The 19,431-nt window shown below is 46.2% G+C and overlaps 1 protein-coding gene across 5 annotated transcripts in view; it reads right to left on the reverse strand.

The window, feature by feature from the left end:
* Positions 1 to 2,087: 2,087 nt before the first annotated feature.
* The window catches only part of MRAS (muscle RAS oncogene homolog), a 41,082-nt gene continuing 23,738 nt past the window's right edge, over positions 2,088 to 19,431 (reverse strand). For all 5 annotated transcript variants that reach the window (XM_035572037.2, XM_035572014.2, XM_035572031.2 and 2 more), the window contains 4 exons: positions 11,492 to 11,645; positions 8,320 to 8,419; positions 6,977 to 7,056; positions 2,088 to 2,997 (listed from right to left, as the gene is read on the reverse strand). In XM_035572037.2, coding sequence (XP_035427930.1) covers positions 2,898 to 2,997; positions 6,977 to 7,056; positions 8,320 to 8,419; positions 11,492 to 11,610 — 399 coding nt within the window. In that variant the 5' untranslated portion in view covers positions 11,611 to 11,645 and the 3' untranslated portion in view covers positions 2,088 to 2,897. The remainder of the gene's footprint in view (positions 2,998 to 6,976; positions 7,057 to 8,319; positions 8,420 to 11,491; positions 11,646 to 19,431) is intronic.

The following is a 19,431-nucleotide window of genomic DNA, read 5'->3' on the forward strand; positions in this document are numbered from 1 at the left end:
ATGGCCCCCCAACATACCCTTACAGGATCCTTCTCCCGACTGTCTCTGATCCCAGCAAAGTCCCTTTCCAGTGGACGTGCCATACAAAAAATAAACTACCCACCAGCACAGTGGGTGCCTTCTGCGGTGGGAGTGCCATCAGCCAGTGTCTTGCAACCCAGGTCCCAGGTGCTGCACACAGAGGAACAGTACTCTTGGTCTGATAACAGCCCTGAATACAAAAGGGTGAGTTAGATGGCAAAAGGCTTTGTATCCCTTCCCTATCGTGCGCACCCTAGACTCATTAGAGATGCAGTCCCTGCTGGAAAACACTCCTTGCTCTAACAGTTTAATTAACATAAAAACGAAGCATGCTCTCCCCCTTTTATCATTATGCATATTTAGTTGTTAATCTGTTCCTTTCCCCTCCTCCCCATGTTATTCTGCAGTAGCTGTTAGTTGCTAAAGAAGCTGAAGAAACAATTAAGATGCTTTCAGAAAAAGCAGATAATTTCTTGCATGCAGTGCTGAGTACCCAGCAGATGTGACTCAAGATGCACACATGCTGTTTTCAGGCAAGCATTCCCAAGGGTTTTGATAAAAATAATAAGGATGAGGGGTTTCAGCAGAAATCGGGTTATTTTTAAGTGGAAGCACTCTGGGGGGTATTAGCAGAGCTCCCTGAAAATGCCATCATCTTCTTGTGTGTGGGATCCCATAGCATTACTTGTTTGTAATTAAAAAAAAAAAAAGCCTGTAGTCAGACTAGACAGGGATTCAGAAAGGAATGCAACAATGGGTTTACAGCAAATTGTTTTGGTTTTAAGCATCAGACACCGTGTGAAGGCGGAACAAATGAGAGAGATGCCTACAGGGAGATCTTCACCCCCCAAAGATAATGGCAAGTCTCAAGAGCCAGGATTTGACCCGGAAGGTTTCAGCCATCACAATTCAGCCAATGAGGAAACTACAGTGGGAGAAACACTGCGATGGTCTGAAGCCAGATCTTAGTTGACACAGGGTGTTGCAACTTTACCAGGAAAAACATTTCCTTCCAATATCCCCCTCGCTAATCTGTCCCCGGTATCTGTCATCACAGAGAATAGGGCAGAGGCAGGTGAGCCAGCACGATGCTAAGCAGCTTGCTGAGATGGCTGCAGACGTTTGCTGTATTTTGGCCGCGATGAAGACTGGACAAATGAGGAAAATGTTTTCATTAGCTGCACTCACCTGAAATGTAATCAGCAGCCAGCTCCCACTTTACATGGTGACCTGGCAAAGAGGCAAGAAACGAAATCCAGCAGCAAACGGATTGCAAAGACAAACACACACAATTAAGTTTGTGATGATCCACCATCTCGTATGGCTCCTCAATATCCAGTTCTATGACTTTCTGTGCTCAGGCACTCAACTCTCAAATATTTATGCTCTGCCAATATTTTAAGTCATGCCCATAAAGCATATTTGAATACGATTCAAGCTGATGAAAAGCAAGTCGTTACTTTCAAAGGAGGTTGGTGACCCCGTGAATGGAACTGATGGCTTCAGTCCAGCGGATGACAATCCATTAAATTAAAGAAAAAATTGCCATTACAATTCTTGGTGCCAGTAAAGGTGTGAAAAAGATGCGTTCCCTCCAGGATGTGCACAATCATATTTCTGGCAGCTTGAATTGCTGCAGATTTTTCTTTTTTTTTTTTTTGCCTTGCCTCTTCACAAAGCATAAAGATATTTAGTCTCTGCTGTTTTCAGTGAAAGGTTTTAGATATACGAAGCTTATGAAGAGACACATCCCACTTGAGCCATATTAAAAACACCTCTTCCTTTCAAGTCATCAACTCTCAAGGAAGGGGAGAAGAAATGAAGAAACATCGAGCCAAAGCCCATAAACAGATTTTTTTTTTTTTTTGTCTCTGCGCGAGATGAGCCTGGGAAAAGCAAAACAATCCATCTACCCAAGAGTGGCTTTGCAGGGAAAGGTTAAGGAATATTAACGAGGGATTTAGATCGCACCACTTTACACACATTTATGAGGGAGAAATTCAACACCCAGAAAACAAATTCAGTTCAATTTTTGCTTCTCCCCCTCCCCCAAAGATGACATACCCTTCCATTTGTAAATTACTTTAATTTAAATACTTGCAGGTTAACAAAACATCTTAACTTTAACATGCCCCAAGTTACAAAACAGAAACAAAACCTCTTGACAAAGGGTAAGAAAAAAAAATATCCAAGCCCAAACCTCCTTTCCTAAGCTGGAGTTTATGGTCTGTGAGCTGGCTGCCCTCCAGAGTCTGACATAATGTCTGGAGCACCCAGAGCAGCTGGAATTCATTTTCTTCCTTCAAATCTATGCACTTTCATATGAAGTCGTGTTTTGGCACTGCCGCATAGGAGAGAGTTCAGTGCAAAAAATCTAACCCCAGCCATGTTTCTTTGCAACCCAATGCTTGCTGAGCAAACAACGAAAAAGGAGAAGAGGACAAGGGGAAAAAAAAAAAAAAAAAAAAAAGAAAAGCCCTTTCCCTTCCCCCACACAGACACTCACGACTGTACCAAACAGGGGGCTATTCATGGCTGTCCATAAACGGGTCACAAGGAGAAATGTTTGCAGATAAAACGAACACTTTTTCACTTTTTTCTTTTTTTTTTTTTTTTCTTTTTTAAACAAACACCATGGAGGCCTCTGGAAGGAGCTGGGGATGTTCAAGCGTCGAGGTCCTGCCACTCCCTTCCGCCTCCTGTTAGCATGGCTCCCACGGCGCCCCAGGCGCAGCCCCCTCTGGCCGATCACCCCGGGGTCCGGACCCCTCGAGCCGCCTCCTCCGAGCTAGAGCTGCCACTGGGAGCCCAGCGGGGCCTTGCGCTGTGCCTTGCCGTGGGTCGGGGGGAGGTGGGAGACGTCCAAGGCACTCCCGTCACAAAATGGCACACTGGAGTTTGTGGGAGCCTGTGGCTCGGTCCCCTCGCCATTTGGTCTTTTTCTTCTTCTTCTGACTTTTCTCTGGGATTTGTTGCCTGTTTTGGGAGGGAGGGAGGAAAGAATATAAGGTGAGGCACAAGCAGCCACCAGGCTGGCTCAGGTGTTGGCATCCAGAACCCTGGGCAGCCAGCAGAAAGGCACCTTAGGGTGCATATATACATAGCTGTGGCTCTTCACTGGGAGGGTTGTTGCGCACTGGGAGAGGCTCTTCAGGGACGTAGTCACAGCCCCAAGCCTGTCAGAGTTCAAGAGGTGCTTGGACTGTGCACTTAGTCAATATGGTCTGAATTTTTGGGTAGACCTGTGTGGAGCCAGGAGTTGGACTCGATGATCCTTATAGGTCCCTTCCAACTCAGGACATTCTATGATTCTATATATTGGCATATATACTCATCTCCATACACCCTTCCACCCCCACCTGGTTTCTCGTACCACACAGTTAGCAGCGACTACCTCCCTTTGTGAGGAAAGAGGAAAGAAGCCATAAGCAAACATCAAGGCTAACGGCAGGGACGTATGTCCTGAGAGGGGACTATGAGTCCAGCTGTCCTGGGAGAACTGCTGCTTCTCCTCCCCTGCCAGAGTGCTGCTCAGCTCACCTGGGAGGTAGGGATGCTCCAAGGGATCAACAGGGATGCTCACCTGGGAAACAGAGATCATCCACCACACTGCTGCTAGTGCTCATTACGGTAAGGTGGCAAAACTGATACAGGATGTACAAAGAAACAGACCTTCCTGGAAAGATTTACTTTCACGTGGCATTGCCCCCAGCCAACTGCACTGATGTAGACTTGGTAATGTTTTTTTTTTTTTTCCTCTCCAAAAAACAGTAATAAAAAACAGTGTTTGCTGCCAAAAAGGTTTTGGCCTTCTCCTGGAAGCTGTGATGCGCACCAGTGCACCGGGAGCAGGATGCAAGCCCTAAGCCTTTGTCTGGGGCTGGCCCCAGGAAGATGCTCCTGGCTGCCTGAAATCAGCCATCAGAAACACGCAGCTGCCAGCCCTCCTGCACTGTGCTGCGGCAGCCCCCATCAGTCAGGTGGGTTGTGAGCAACCTCTAAAATACTATTTCCATCTCATCTGATGTTCTGCTGATGGCTTCTCCCTTTTCATTAAGATGAGATATTGCTCAGTCATATTGTTTAAAAGAGGCCTGATGGTTAAATGATGAGTCAGATCCTCACCTGGTGCTATACAGACACTTCTGCACCATCAGCTATACCCAGTCTTGTCACGCTGCAATAGTGACAAAAAGTCCACTGGCTTCAGGGGAGCTGTACCTGTTCGCACCAGCCACTCAAGTCAGTCCAGCATTGCAAATTCAACAGAAAAAGGCTTTGTAGTTCAAACACCTGACAGGCAGTCTGTAGACTTAGATTTCATAGCAAGATAAACCATATGAACATAGGCAGCTTCCACAGACTCCGAGTCTAAATAACAAACCTAAGAGCTTGAATAGCTCAACACCAGCCTCTTTTGCTGTGTAATATGTCAGGCACTAAGCTGAGTGTTTAGACCACATTATCTGGAGCAGAATGAGACAAAGTTTGGAGACAAATCATTGTTGCTTTATTTTATGTTTTTCTTACAGCCTCAACTCTCAAATGTTTGCAACAATCTGAAAAAAATCAACTCAACTTTGACTAGCAAGACTTGTTTTCAGCAAGCATGAAGGCTGCTGGCACGAAAAACATGAACTTAAAAGCTCAGAGTAAGAAAGCAGAGATAAAAAAATACTTTAATTTGAATAAACACTGAGCAGCCACAAGCATTCTTGAATGGTTTTAGAGATCCAGAAAACCACGTCCTGCACCCATTCAAGATTTCTGCTGTGATGGTGCTTGCATATACTCTGCTGCAGCACAATAGGTGTATCAGGAATTTTTAAAGATCTGTTGGGCAAGCTCTGTCACCAAGTCCTTTCTGGATTACTTTCAGACAACAGTTTGTTTAAAAAAAAAACACACAAAACTACATAAAGTGAGCATCAGCCAAGTGCAAGGAGCACAAAGTGTACCAACCTTAAATGAGTCCTCACCCTGCAAACTAACACGGGCTCTCAGGAGCTTGTGAAATAGTAAAGCACTCCAGGAATAGCATATTTATTAGGGAGTTGTAAATTTACATTTTATTTGGTAAAGCTCACTTAGGAAAAGAAAAGTGGTGCTTGGTGGGCGATACCATCCTATGGCTGCAGACAGTTTGCAATGTCCAAAGACCAGGCAAAGTTGCATTGTGGCAAATAACCAGATCACACAACATCTCTCTGCTCTCCAACTTAGAGCCATAGAATCAAGGAATATCTTGAACTGGAAGGGACCCACAAGGATCATTGAGTCCAACTCCTGGCTCCACACAGCACCACCCAAAAATCAAACCATGTGTCTGAAAGCACTGCCCAAACACTTCTGGAACTCCGTCAGGGTCGGTGCCTTGAACGCAGCCCTGGGGGGCCTGTCCCAGTGCCCGACCACCCTCTGGGTGCAGAACCTTTCCCTAACACCCAGCCTCACCGTCCCCTGTTCCAGCTCCATGCCGTGGCCTCAGGTCCTGTCCCCAGAGAGCAGAGCTCAGGGCCTGCCCCTCCACTCCCCTCGTGAGGGAGCTGCAGGCCGCCATGAGGCCTCCCCTCGGCCTGCTCTGCTCTGAACAAACCAAGGGACCTCAGCTGCTCCTCATAAGTCTCAACCACAGTTCAAGCTCTTGTGAACATCTATGTTCAGAAGGCGCCTCATGTGGCTGGAAACAACTCTTTGTAACTACTCAGGAACTGAGGAATAGATCACCTATTTGTGATGTTATGGAGTGCATTTTCAGGGCTAAAAATTAGTGCTGGATCATTAAAATGCTCCATCCTGTCTGAAGTCACATTATATAGAGAAAGCAAACAGAGCCTTACCATCTTATTTTTGCTGTGTTTCTTTTTTCTTTTTTTTTTTTTTTTCCAGAATAGAATAGATTGTGGTAAGAGCTCACTGTAACAAAAAGGAGTATCTGGCCAACTAATGCTGAGTTCCAGAACAGTTGGGAAACAACTTGGGACATTTCCAACTCAGCTCTGCAGCTCTCCAAAGATTTTCTGCCCCCTGCTTTTCAGATATGTGGGAAGAGTGGGCAGTACCATCTGCTTTTGATGGAGACTGACTCGAGGCTGTGCTAAGATATTCACAAGTACAGATACGTTGTGAATAAATGCCTCATGGTTTAATTGCCGAGCAAGGCACTTTGACTGCATGGCAGGGAGGAGCATTATCTCAGCTCAGCACCCTCCCAAAACATGGGAAATGAAGGCCCCAAAAAATCTGGCAGACAACCCATGTCAGAAAAAACAAATCTTCTCAGAGATGTGAGGTTATCAGCTGAGATGCTGAGATGTGCGTGCACCTCTTTTCCTGCGGGGCAGCCAGGATTTTGGACGGCAGCACCTTGCCGACAGCGGCGGGAGCCGGGTTCGCCCGGCGAGCAGGCATTTGCCAAAGCGAACAAAGGCAGCTCGTGCCAAAACTGGGAACAAACCTCTGCTGTCTGAGGAGGAAACCTGTGGCTTAGCCATTAGGTCATGCTGTTTCTCATATAAAATGGCTTAATTTTTTCCATTTAATGAGAAAAAGTTACCTACAAAATTAGAGCCAGTCCTTTTAACTTAGAGCAACACGAGACCCTGAGATGACAATGCTATGAAAACCCACATTACTAGCCCAAAGCTTTTAATGCTGGCCTTTTAAAGCTGATTATTACAGCAAGTTTTGCATTGCTGAGTGACTAACATATTTTTGTCATGGCCACAGCTAGTTCTCAAACTGCCTAATAATGATATTTTGCAAAGGCAAACTTCTGGTTAGTAACATCTACATGCTCATACTGAACAAGGAAGCTTTATAAAACCCAGAAATCCCCCACCCCCAACCAAACCACCACACTCCGGCCCCCAAAAGTCATCTCCTGGTTCCCCAGACCAGGACTCCTGCATGTCCCATCTACAGGCACTAATTGAGCCAAGTGTTTGCAGCTTACCTTATTACCCTAACGAGATCGTGGAAGGCCTTGTCAACATTTAGAGGTGGGTCCTTGGCACTAGTTTCTATATACGGAATCTGAAGGAGAGAAGTACATGACAAAAGAGATTTGTAACAGCTAATATGTTGGGAGCAAACTAGTTTCAAAATGAAAAACCCTCCGGGCTGGAGAAATTGGGTGCCTAAGAGGCTGGAGAAATACCAATAAACAAAGTGCTGTCATGACACTGCTATCAACACATTCATGCTCACAGAAAGCTCAGATTTGGGGAAGAGTAATCAGACTTCGTGTAGTCAAATGTTCTCTCCCCCTAAGTTGTGCTTGCAGACATGAAAATGGACAAGGGTTGTTGAAAGATGAGCACTTGCCAAAGAGTCTTGGTTGCCATGTTTTATTAGGACTAGTGCATGAATATTTCATGACTACAATTCCCCTTCGGTTTAAAATGATCTCCTTCAGAGTCTGACAGACAGATGGAGCCTCCTAGAGTGCTTGTCCAGCACTCTGGCAGATTTATAAAATTGCCTTCTGATCAAGTATTTGCATACACATCCTTTTCCAAAGCACATACCTACAGATGAGTACAACGTGTTGTGTTGTAGCCTAGGTGTACTTGTTCTTATAGAAGTGAGCTTCCTTGGGGAGGGGGCATGGGATGGACCTGCCCTGACAAACTCCCATTGTGCCTTGTTTAGAAACACAGCACAGTTTGCCATCTAGGCACAGCAAGCTGCCAAAAGGTCTCAGGCTTGTTTGCCTCTACCTTTCCACTAAGTTCCTCCTATGGGAGTTGCTGCTTCCCCCTGGGTATGCTCTGGCATTTAGAGGTGATTAGTGGAGTACCACGTGATCTACACCAATCCAAGACCAATTTCTCAGGCTAAACTACAGTATGAATAATGCAGATCTAAGATGGTAGGCCAGATTTATATAGGCTTTACAGCCCTGTAACTTCATTATCTTTAACAAGCCTACTTCATATGGACACCTGGGTATAATTCCTAATTTCTGACTGCTTTTTCAACCCAAGAGGGTGTGCTTTCTTCCTCCATTTTGAACATTCACGTTTCTCATCACTTGCAGACAGCTTGTGCACATGGTTTCATGATGGCCACAGATCTGTTATAGCCTGGTGTGCAGCAGAGCTTCTAGTTTCAATGATGAACTGACCCTACCCAAAGGGAACTCTATAGCTACTGCTTTGTGGTAGTCGAAAGTGCAATTGTAAATGTTCGATTTTAAGAAAAATACTTAAATTCAGTTCAAAGTGAGCAGAGAATTCCATTTGAATGCCTGTAATGGGACTTACAATGAGCAATTAAACAATCCTGCAAACTTACATTATGTTTTGTTGCCATTTCTCTTCCCTGTTCTCTTGTAATTTTCCGTAAATGCATTAGATCAACTTTGTTCGCCACCAAGATCATTGGAAAGGACTCTCTGGGGAAAAACAAACAAACAACAAAAACAATTAAAAGCAGACTACAATACAAAACGCTGAATATAAGTTTCACTTTGTAATGCTGATATCATCGATCATTTTTGGCTACAGACATACCACATAACATATAAAGAAAGATCATACAGGCATCAGCCACCAGACTGAGCTACGCATACTATGCATGTTCATACCATAAAAATTTACCTTGACATCTTGCACACATCCACCCTTATTTGCAGGCACTTCAGGGACTTAAGTGCCATTATTTCTGCAATACTTGATAATAGACTGAAGATCCAACTAGCTGAAGAACTACAGAATTAGTCTGCTGCTATAAAAGGAAATTAACTAAGGCATGGAAGCAGATCGTGAACAGGAAAATGGGGCTCTTTTATAACAGTTAAGGCATCTCATAACTGCATATCTTAACAGCTCCTAGTCACTGCAAGGTAAACAGGTTGGAGGAACTAGTTCATGTCCTGGTGGTGGACAGAACAATGCTCATTCACTGAAAGCATCTATGGGGAAGAAAAGACAGACTTGCAGAGGTGGCACTAGGGGAGACATCATATTGGGAAGAAAATGACTGAGGCCAAATGACTCCTGTTACCCCAACACCAACTGAAAGACTGGCAGGGGTAGCTGGGAGGAGGCTGGAGTGAAACAAAGACTTTTGCTGTCTTTCCAGATGCTGTTACCTACCACCTCCTGCTTCTAATCTCAGAGCAAAAGCCTGGTGAACAACTGTCCTTTTGTACCAAGAACATCTCACTCTGTAATACTGCTTGTTATTTCTTGAACTTTGCCAGGTGTGTAAGTGACTGTCTTCAGACACCACAAGTGAAAAGACCCGTTCATCCGCAGCATGCCCCATGTGAGGGTTTCCTGATGAGGTGTGTGGGTCATCCTCTGCCCCAGCAGAGTCCTCGTAGCTCTGGTGATTGAACTGAGCCAGTTCATGCTTTGGGAGGTGCTAGCAGTGCAGTTCCATCCCACTCCACCTTCCACACATGAGCCTCTCCTCCAGCTGCATTACACAGAGCAAAGCTGTGCTGTGTGGCTCTTACTCACTGCTAGGAGGGAGGAGGTTACTTCTGATCACTGATGTTTATTGCAGCATTATTTTCTTGTGTTTAGCTTTAAACCCTCTTAAAATGATTCCAATGTTCTCTGCTGTAACAGAGCTGATTTTACTGGGGTAAGGAGCAGCTGGCCACACTCACTGCTGCATAAAAGACTTTCCTGGATTTTCAAACAGAGTTTGTGTCATTTTTCATCGAGACGATAAGGGCTCCATCTTCTCCCTGGCACGCTGCCCCATTGCTCTGGCTGGAAATACACTGTACTGCACTCTGCATTTTAAATGGTTCTTACAGTTCTCATTCTGATAATGTGGATTTGATTTAACATTAATACCTGAGCACTGATACATCTTCACTCTGATTATTCTGGAGCAAAATGCTTGCTTGTCTGAATTATTTGATTCCTTTTAGCTTGTGGCACATTGATAAGAAAGGGATTACGTTTGGACAGCATCTCGTTTGCCTTGTTTACATCAGGCATAAAACTCTGTGGGGACTTTGTTCCCTGTTGTGAGCTGTACAATTGCTAGTTGGACAAAGCTACTATAGTTGGAAGTTTTGCTGTAATTAAGGTTATGGAAAGAAAGGGGACAGAGGCTTTGAGCAGCTCTACTAAAGCAGCAACCTGCAATTCCTTTGGATTTTAAACCCTCAAAACTGGCTGCTAGTTTGAAAATTGGGCAATGTCCTGCTCCTAGCTAAGCACAGGCCTGGTACGACAGTTTCTTTTTTTTGTGCTGTTTAGAAAATCACAGCAATATGAACAATCTCAGGCTCCGGATGAAGTGTTACTCCTGGTGTTATGCACTCCAGCGCGGGGAAACAAAAGCAGTTTCACTTCCTGGTTCTCACACGCTGCCGTTGTGTTCGTCCGTACAAGGAGGGGTAGAAGTTTCAGTCCAGAGCAAAACAATGAGCACCACATCTTATTTTCATGAAGCTAAATTAAATAAAACCAACGTCTGCTTGTAGCAGGTTAGAGGAAACACTGTCCTCTCTTCCTCAGCTCTCTAAAACAGGCTGAATTTGCCCTAAGCTAAGTTGGCAGTGAAGGAAACGCCGTTGTTATCCGGGAGGCAGGCTGAGTGACTGACATTTTTGTTCATTTAGATGAAATCAAAGGGCGGATTTTCCTTTACTTTCCACTCTCATGGGCTCTGCTTTGGATGCTTTACTGGAAGAGCTGTCAGCTGTGAACCTCACATGATACGCGTCCACCCTTCCTGTGGGGAAGTTATTCAGAACTGCAAAAGGAAGCCAGCAACAAGGCCTGAACCCTCTGGTGGCTTTTCTTGATGACTTCCATAATTAAAAGCCATTACGAATGGAAAAAACTAAGTGTTTCAAAGCTGCAGACATATAAGAGCTTAATTCACACCCCACCCAGTGCGAAAGGACTCATCATCTCTCGAAGCGGGATGGGAAGAGGGAGTTATCTGCAAGATAAAGCCCTGGCAGCTTCCTTTAAGTCTGCCAGGACGCAATCGCTCACCACGATTAAGCCCTCAGCGCTACCTTCTCCCACGCGTGCATAAGGAGAGGAGCAGGCAACCTGTCTTGCTTTTACCCACTCACACAGAGATGTTTTATTCATTGCTGCATAGTATTATGAGTTAACTGCATTAAAGCCTTTTTAAGGAATAGAGTTCCTCCCGACCCGAGGTGTTTTCCCCTTCAAGACACTTGCTCCCAGGCCCTTATCATGTAGGACCTTTTAGGGTTTGTTAGCTCCATTCTGGCTGGAGCTTCTCCCTTCCAAAACCATTTTCACTTCATCATAGGACTCACTGAGCTTTTCCACATCGAAAACACTAACTGCATGCTCATCAGAACAGGTAAATTACTTCTCATTCCCCACATGCAGATCTACAAACCTACACAGAGCACACAAGGAATCACTCTGGGACATGCAGGAGGTCACAGGCGGGGGGGACACGCAACCACCCCTGGCACAGCCCTGCAGTGGGGTTGGGGAGCACCAGCACCTACCTGTCTTTGACTCTGAGGATCAGCTGGTGGAAGCGGTCCACGTGCTCGAAGCTGGCCTTGTCTGTCACAGAGTAGACTATAAGGAAGCCATCTCCAGTCCTCATGTACTGCTCCCGCATCGCGCTGAACTCCTCTTGGCCTGCAGTATCCAGAACTAGGACAAAAGAGACGAAGGTTTTTAGTTACTGCGTGAAACTGCAGCTACTATCACTGCTGTGCGTCCAGCACAGCCCGTCCACCTCTGCTGGGCTTGGTCCTCTCAAAGGCTGCAAGATTTCATGAAAGCAAGTTGGAGGGGCAAGGGGATGCAGAAGACTATAGGGATTTTACTTTCCTTCAAAATATCAAATACTATTGAACCTAGGGAGACTGTCCTCTGCCAAGATATGGCTCAACATATTTTGAAGCCCTCCATCTCCTCCTCCTCTTCCAGATCTCTCAGATCCCTGCATGGAAAAATCCAAGACTGGAAGAGCAAGTAAATGGCAATTTAAATGTCAGGGACAATCTGCAGACTGTGGTGCAGCAGAGCTGGGAGATAACCCAGAGCGATAGCTGTAAGTATCTTCCCTCTCTCAGTGCCTGGATGTTATTTGTACACAATTATGCGCTTTCAGAGCAAGATGGTACAGCCTTGAAGAATTCCCCTACAGACGTCGTCAGACGTCGTCACAAGTCATGTTTTGATATTCAGAAGAGAGTTAAAACAGGCAGAAAAGCTTTAAGTGACTTGCGTATCATATACAGCAGTCATGTTTCTGTGTGGGGGCTTGCATTCCAGGACAGCCAGTGACAACGCTTAGATCTATGCTCAAATCCCCAAAAACATCTCTGGCTGTGGCAGCAACCAGCTGCTGCTCCCCAACAGACTAACCTCCTCTCCTGTGCGGCCAGAACCTCCTGGCTCTCTGGCACTTCGCCTCCCAGGCCGTGCCATCAGCTACTTCTTGAACCACATCTAGAAGCTGCTACACCTGCCTTCTGGGTAAACACCCCATACTGATGCACCTTAGCACTGCCAGTTCTCAGGCTCCAGCTCAGCACGCTGCCACGATTTTGGCCGGCAGGAAGAGGGTATGAAAGGAGTCCAGCAGTTTAGACTACCAACACAAACAAGGGGTGACTTCAAAACGCAGTGGCTGCTCTGAAGTCATTGTCCACGTGCATCGCTGTACCCTAGAGGCAAACGCAGGACCTTTGTGAAGATTAGGAATGTTTTCACGTCCCAGCCAACCGTGCAGGGTGGGAAAACTGTTTCCACCTCCGCTGTACAGCCACAGCGTTAGCATCTGCTGCCCACAAGTGACAGGGAAAGCCCTGGGCACTGGTGGATGGAGACAGCGGCAAGTTCATATTGCTGACAGGGCAACAGGGCTCGATACGGGTTTTTCTAGTCCAAGCAGGCCCACAGTCCTAGGAAGATGCTCCCTGCAGGCTAAGTACTCCAGCTGTCCCGATTTCCAGATGAAGCTAGGATAAAGCCCACTTCACTGCCAGCATTACTTGCTGAATCAGCACGGGTGGCCACACAGGGACACGCTCAACACGCCGCACATCACAGCACGCCCCAAGACCTACCTGCACCTTTCTTCTGTGGCTGGAGGAAAGGCAGCTGTGCTGGAGGAGGCATTTGGTGATGGCAGACCCCTTAAAAATCCCCAGCCATATCCATTTGCCTCCTCTCACCAGTCTTGGCTGACTGTTTCCCGAAACCTGTATGATGAAAAGAGCTTCCAGGCTCTTGCAAAGACCCCGAGATTTAGGCTTGTTTGCTGAGAAGCTGGAACTTGCTAGAAAGTCACGGGTGTCCTTTCATAGCCTTTTATCCCACTTCCCTCCCCTGAGCCTAGGAAACAAGGGTCTCAGCTCAAAGGCGTCCAGGCTATTCGTAAGGACCATACAAAAATGGAGAAACAAGAAAGAAGGAAAATAAAGATAAAAGAAGAAAAACAAGCCAACGACACTGCATGCATTGGTGGATTTCTATGCCCTGGGCAGAAGAGCTACCATGGAATAAGGCCAGGACTGTGTGGCTGGGATGGAAGAGGAAATTAATCTTTCCTATCCATCCGACCTGTAAGGAGAGGTTGGGCTGCCCTCAGCTGACTCCTGCACCAGCTGGAAGCGATGTCAGGGCAAGGCTGAGAGCTGACAGCCCGCGTACGTATGCACAAACGCACACACACTCCCTTCCCCTCTCGCACACCCAACCTGCGGTGCGGCGGGCTGGGCTCTCCTGCCCGTCCTCCCCCTGGCATGGGGCAGGTGCCCAAGCACAAGCCGAGGGCAAGAAGGTGGAGAGGGATGTGCTGCATCCTGCATGGCAATTTGCTTAGAGACTTCCCCTCGCCCCGACACATTTGCAAACCTCCTGCGAGGAGCACCCAGCCCCCCTCTTGCTGTTGTACCCACCAAGCCATGCCCAGCTGCTGGCCCCTCCAAAGCCTTGCTGTCCCCTGGGAGAGGGCAAGGATGGAGTCCTGGCGGCTGTGGGGATCCCCAGCGAGCAGCCGGGGGTTACGCTCCTGCCACTCCTACCTCTCCTGGATCTTGGCCATGGCATCACGCTAAACATAGGCAGGGCTGCTGCGTCAGCAGCTACTATTTACAGGGAATTCACTTGCAGCGTTCATAGAAAGAGCAAGTCCAGGCAGCATTTAAAATGGCACTTCAGAAATCCAAGCAAGAAGACACGTAGCAGTGAAAGTTACGTCCAATGGGTTATTTGTACAAAGTCAAGGGTCCCATGGTTGGCCAGAAGTCCTTGTTTTAACTTTAAATGTGCTCTTCTTAGAGACAGCCACCCTATCCTAATGGTTCTGTGCTGCACAAATTGTGAAAAAACAGAGTGAGATTGTGATTGGCATCCTTTTGTAGGCAGAACTGGGCCACATCCTGGAAAGCACCAGCTCCAAAAAAAAGGCCAGATGCAAGCAGCTTTGCCTCTAGTGCAATGCCTTGGCACAAAAGCTTCAGCAGGACCGCTGCATACAGAAATGAGAAACAAGCAGAAGTCTTGGAAAGGTGAAACTGGGAAGGTGATTTGGCAGCTTCCCAGCCGGGTGAGGAGCATTCATGTTCTTATAATCCCCATTTCTGCAGACAGGATGCCCAGAAGACCCAGAAATAATCATGAACAGAAGAGAACTGTGAGCTCTCTTCCCCTGGTACTCTTTAAAACCAGGGGTTGCCCCTTACTGGCAGTTGCCACCCTGGCAGCACATAAAAGCCAATGTGGAAATAAGGCTGGAAGAAAGCTCAGCGGGTTTCCCCTACCTCATTCTTCCAAGAACTGAAGTCAAATTCATAGATTGCTGTCGGAAGTCCCTCTCCCTGCACTGTACAAACTTGGTGCAGTTCCCACAAACTTGACCAAAGAGGAAGCAAGGAGGAACACTAACGAAAGCCTCCGGGGTGAGCAGTGAGGAGAAGCCAACAACTGTGTCGGAAGTAGGAAGGGACATCCAAAGGCGGCTGTGCAAAAGGCATTTCACAGACCTATCATGCAAATCAGCTGGAGAATAAGAGCAATTAGGCTGTGAGAGCCCAGCATGAGGTCTCTTGCTTTGAGGACCAGAGGTTGCTAAGCGAAGAGGTGGCCTTTTCTGCCTTCCAGTGGATGTGACCACAACCGTTAAGATGAGCTCTGCGTTAATGGGGTCCTTAGAGCTTTACACACCATTTTCCTGCGAGTCCTGATGGATTAGGCAGGAGCGTGGCTGCTCAGAGAAAGCACTTCTGAGCAGACTTGGGAGCCTGGGAAGCTCTGTGGCCCAAAATAGAAGCATTCATTGCGTCCAGGTGTGTCTTCTGTGTGGCAGCACCTCTATAACCAGGTGTGCTCTGAGTGCCCATCCAGAGACACAGGCATGTAAACCTAAGCCAAGGGCAGAGACATATGGACTATGAAATCCAAGATATGACACTGCTTCTTCTAGAGCCTAGGCTGGATTCAGTGCAGACTCAAAACCAGCATTCCCAGCCTTGAGGAAGCTCAGACCTGGTTGTGCAGGAGAGCTCCTCTTTTTCCATGCCTAAGCAAAACTGCCTCCTATGTCTTACCTGTATATTACTGGGCAGTTAGGTAGACAGATCAACACAAGAGTTTTTCCACTCTCTATGGCATCTCAGGGACCATAAGATGACCAGACAAGCAGTTTAAAACCATTTTCTATCCTTCATCCCAAATCAGACACCAATAGCACCTGCACATTGCTGCAGCCAGACCTGAGAACAGCTCTCAGAGCACCCTGCCTTCCCAGAAGGCGGCACCACGAAGCTCAGGGATGGGACACCTTTCTTTGTGTTCACACTGATCTCTCGCCCAGAAAGGCGAGCCCAATGTGTATGACCTGATTTTTGCAAGCAGTCTGCAATGACATCCCTTCAGCTACCTACATGCAGCACGTGTGCAAGCCTTCAAGAGGCTGGACGGGTCTGCAGGCAGACAGGAACCTGAGTGCACAGCGCCAGGGAGAGAAGCAGCAACAAGAAGCCTGACTCCAGGCACTTTGTGCCTCTTCAACTTCTTAATGCGAAATACAGAAAGAGTCCCTGGAGCAAAGAGCAGAAGTAGGAATGTGGCACTGTCAGGGGAGTGCTGTCATTATGGGCTACGGAGCCAGACTCCTCTTGGCACTTCTGAGTCTTGCTTTTTTCTCTGCACAGCGGCTCTGCTTCAAAGGTGGGGCCAGAGAGAGCCTCCATTCCCAGCTACCCCACGGCTTCATAGTTGAGGTCAAGGGAAAGCCTAACTTGAATTGACAAGGCAAACCAAACAGTCTCAGGCTGAGGAAAACCATGTCCAGTCTTCATCCTCCTTCCACCAGCAGCACACAGGCAGCTCCCATGACCCCATTTACTTCAGCTGAGGAACTGGTATTTTGGGTGTTGAGCAGATGGAGCGCAGGGACCAGCTTGCATTTTGTCTTCCTACACCCTAAATCACCCTGCAGAGATATGGAGGGTGCCCATGCTGTGAGCAAGGAGAGGTAAGTGCTTTGCTTGGTCACTCTGACCATCACTGGCCTGCTCAGATATGGCCACGCTGCCCCTGGCATGAGAGCTTTTCACAGGGAAAAACATGTGATGGGAAAACAATGGGGCTTTACAAGCCCTTCTGTGCCCTAACTAAATACACAGATGTTATAACACGGAAAATCCGAGTACTTGAATTCTTGCCCTTTCTTTAAGGAAAAAGAAAAGAAGAGCCTTCAGCTGACAGGCTTCCACATCAATACACAAAATAAAGATGTGAACTCTTAAAGGAGCTCTTTTTCTAACAAAGGGCAATTATTCAAAGCCTTCTGTGTTCTGTGTTGCAACATCAAAATTTTCCTGGCAGGAAAAAAATCCCCACAACCCAAGATGACAAAAAAAAAAAAAAACACAACTCTTTCAAGGTTGCAAAATCCAAGCTATTAAGGGAGGGAAAATACTGTATACACAAAGAATTAAAAAGAATGAAAGTATAAACTTAATTTATTTCAATGACACTACCCAAAGTTTAAAAAAAAAAACAAAAAAAAAAGAAAGAAAAAGCTGCAAAGCAACCATTCTGCCTGCAAGTCTCAAGTGACCTTTGATCTCCCTCTGGCCTCCTGGCTGAATTGTTCCCAAGCTTCCTGAAGAGAAAAGCAGACAGCCTGTCTTGAGATGACTAGCAGCAAAAACCCTCTGCAGAAAGAAATGCATGGGAGACACGGCTCTCCCCATGCTGGGCAGGGAATGAGAGCCCAGCAGGAGCCCACTTGCTGCTATTCCACAGAGATGCACCAGGACTGGACAAGCCCAGCTTGATGCAAGAACATCCAGGGGTTGAGATGGAGAACTGCGTGAAGGAGGAGAAATAAAACTGAGAAATAAAAAGGAAAACAAATGCTCAGTAGTAGGAATACAACTTACGGGCAGTGGGAGTTTCATCTCGATGATGCTGGTGGAAGGACAGAGGAGACCACAACCTCATTTTGCCCAGTACATGGGCACAATTCCTTCCTTCACTGGTATCAACGGGCTACTGACAGCTAAGGGGTTAGCCCAATTCATCACCATACCTAAGCCACGTGTTTGTGGTCATCTCTTCCTCTCCTCTTCACCACCATTTTTTAAAATCTGTGTTTGGTTTATGAGCTACGAGGAATCTTGAACCACGAGGGAAATTTTGCTGTACTGAGATACTCCACTTTCGGTTTCACACCCAGATTAATAATTCCAGACTGGCACTTTACAGCCACGTCAAAAGAAACCTCTGCTAATTGCCAAGTTAGCCTGCATGCAGAAAGAAGCGTACAAAATTAATGATAGCAACTCGATTGGAGCAACAGTTAATCAAAGCAGATTAACCCTGGTCCCCACTTAATTTTAACCTGATGTGTCTACACAGCACCTGCGTGTGAATGCATTTAATCAAGCACATCACTGCGCTGATTTCAGCATGAACAGCAGGGAGTAAATGAAGATAACACATGCAGAGAAAATTGGAGGCTGATCTGAAAGCCTCATTGGGGAGGCAGCAACCTAAAAACAGGGGCTAGCCACAAACTGCCTGTGCATCCCTTATCTAAGTTAACTGCCCTCTTCTATTCCATGACACTTGTCCTCCAAACACTGGATCTCAGAAAACTGGCATAAGGCCACCAATAAAGTATTTTGGCACTCAGCACCCAAGGTACTGTTGGACTTGAACACATCAAGTATACATCACACAGTCAACATCACACAGTCATTGACTCTTCTTTAATAAGAACATATATACAGAGACCTGCCCATGCCAGAGAGCAAACACGTAAAAGAAGAGTTTGGACTCAGGCTTGTCTCCAAGGTCTAAGATCTGAAATAAAAACATTTAGGTCTACTTTCAGTGAGAGATTTTGGCAAAGGGAAAAGAAAAAAAAAAAAACAGTCAAGCACTTCATCACACTGCCAGTTAGTGCTATCAAATAAATGTGGGTGGAGGTCTTCATGGAGGGAAGCCAAATGCTTTATGCAAGCTGGCTAGCACAAGTGGTTTTTTTTCTAAACATAATGCTGGTGCAGATATTACATGCTAGAGATACTTTGTACAGAACTGCTCAGGCAACAGCCTGGAAGAGGGTGGGCTTTATTTTTATTAAGTTGTTGGGTGCCAACATATATTTTATTTTTAAACTATTTCTGCGCACTTAAACTTATGAAGCCCCTCACACAGTTGGTAGTCTCAACTTCTAAAACTAGTTCCTATTTTGGAGGTAGGCAGGGTGAGGCAAACAGGCTTTTGTTTATTCCCTTCCTCCCCCCACCAACAAGCACTGGGAAAAAAAAAGCTGCCCCACTCAGCTTGTAAAGAATTTAGCCATAAAAGACAACTGGAAGTCCAGAATTTATCATGATGCATCTCTACCCTTCCTATCACGTTTGTCCCTAATTTCACGCCTTAAGTGATTCATGCAACCATGTGTTACCACAACAAGAGCAGCTGTTCAAGTATATGGCAATCTCTGAGAATGTCCTAGATCCAAAAAGCCCATGACACAAAGCTGTGGCATAAGACGTGATAGTCTTTATGCCCCATTTCTACTGCAAAGATGGTAAAGGCTCACGTGTTTCCATACAAGAATACTGCCTTTCTTCTAAAATTCTGATTGTTCAAACACCTCAAGAGGTAGGAAAGAGAGAGAAGCTGCAGCTTCACCTCCGTGAGCGCAAGAATTCTGAAATTCAGGGATTCCCTGCATGCCATCAAAAGCCACAGATATTTCGGTTCAGCCCAAGTACAGCCACTCAACTTCATATGAGCAAATAAAAAAGGCTTTTACATGAAAACAAATGGTTAAGTTCCTACTTGTTGAAAAACCACCTATTTCCCCATGTCAGATTTTGATTTTCTTTTTGAATAAAGAACAGTAATCAAGTGTTCAGTGAAGGATGCTTTTTCTTCCAAATAATTTACAAAAAAACCAGAC

This window comes from Cygnus atratus, chromosome 6 (genome assembly GCF_013377495.2).
Source record: "Cygnus atratus isolate AKBS03 ecotype Queensland, Australia chromosome 6, CAtr_DNAZoo_HiC_assembly, whole genome shotgun sequence".
NCBI lineage: Eukaryota > Metazoa > Chordata > Aves > Anseriformes > Anatidae > Cygnus > Cygnus atratus.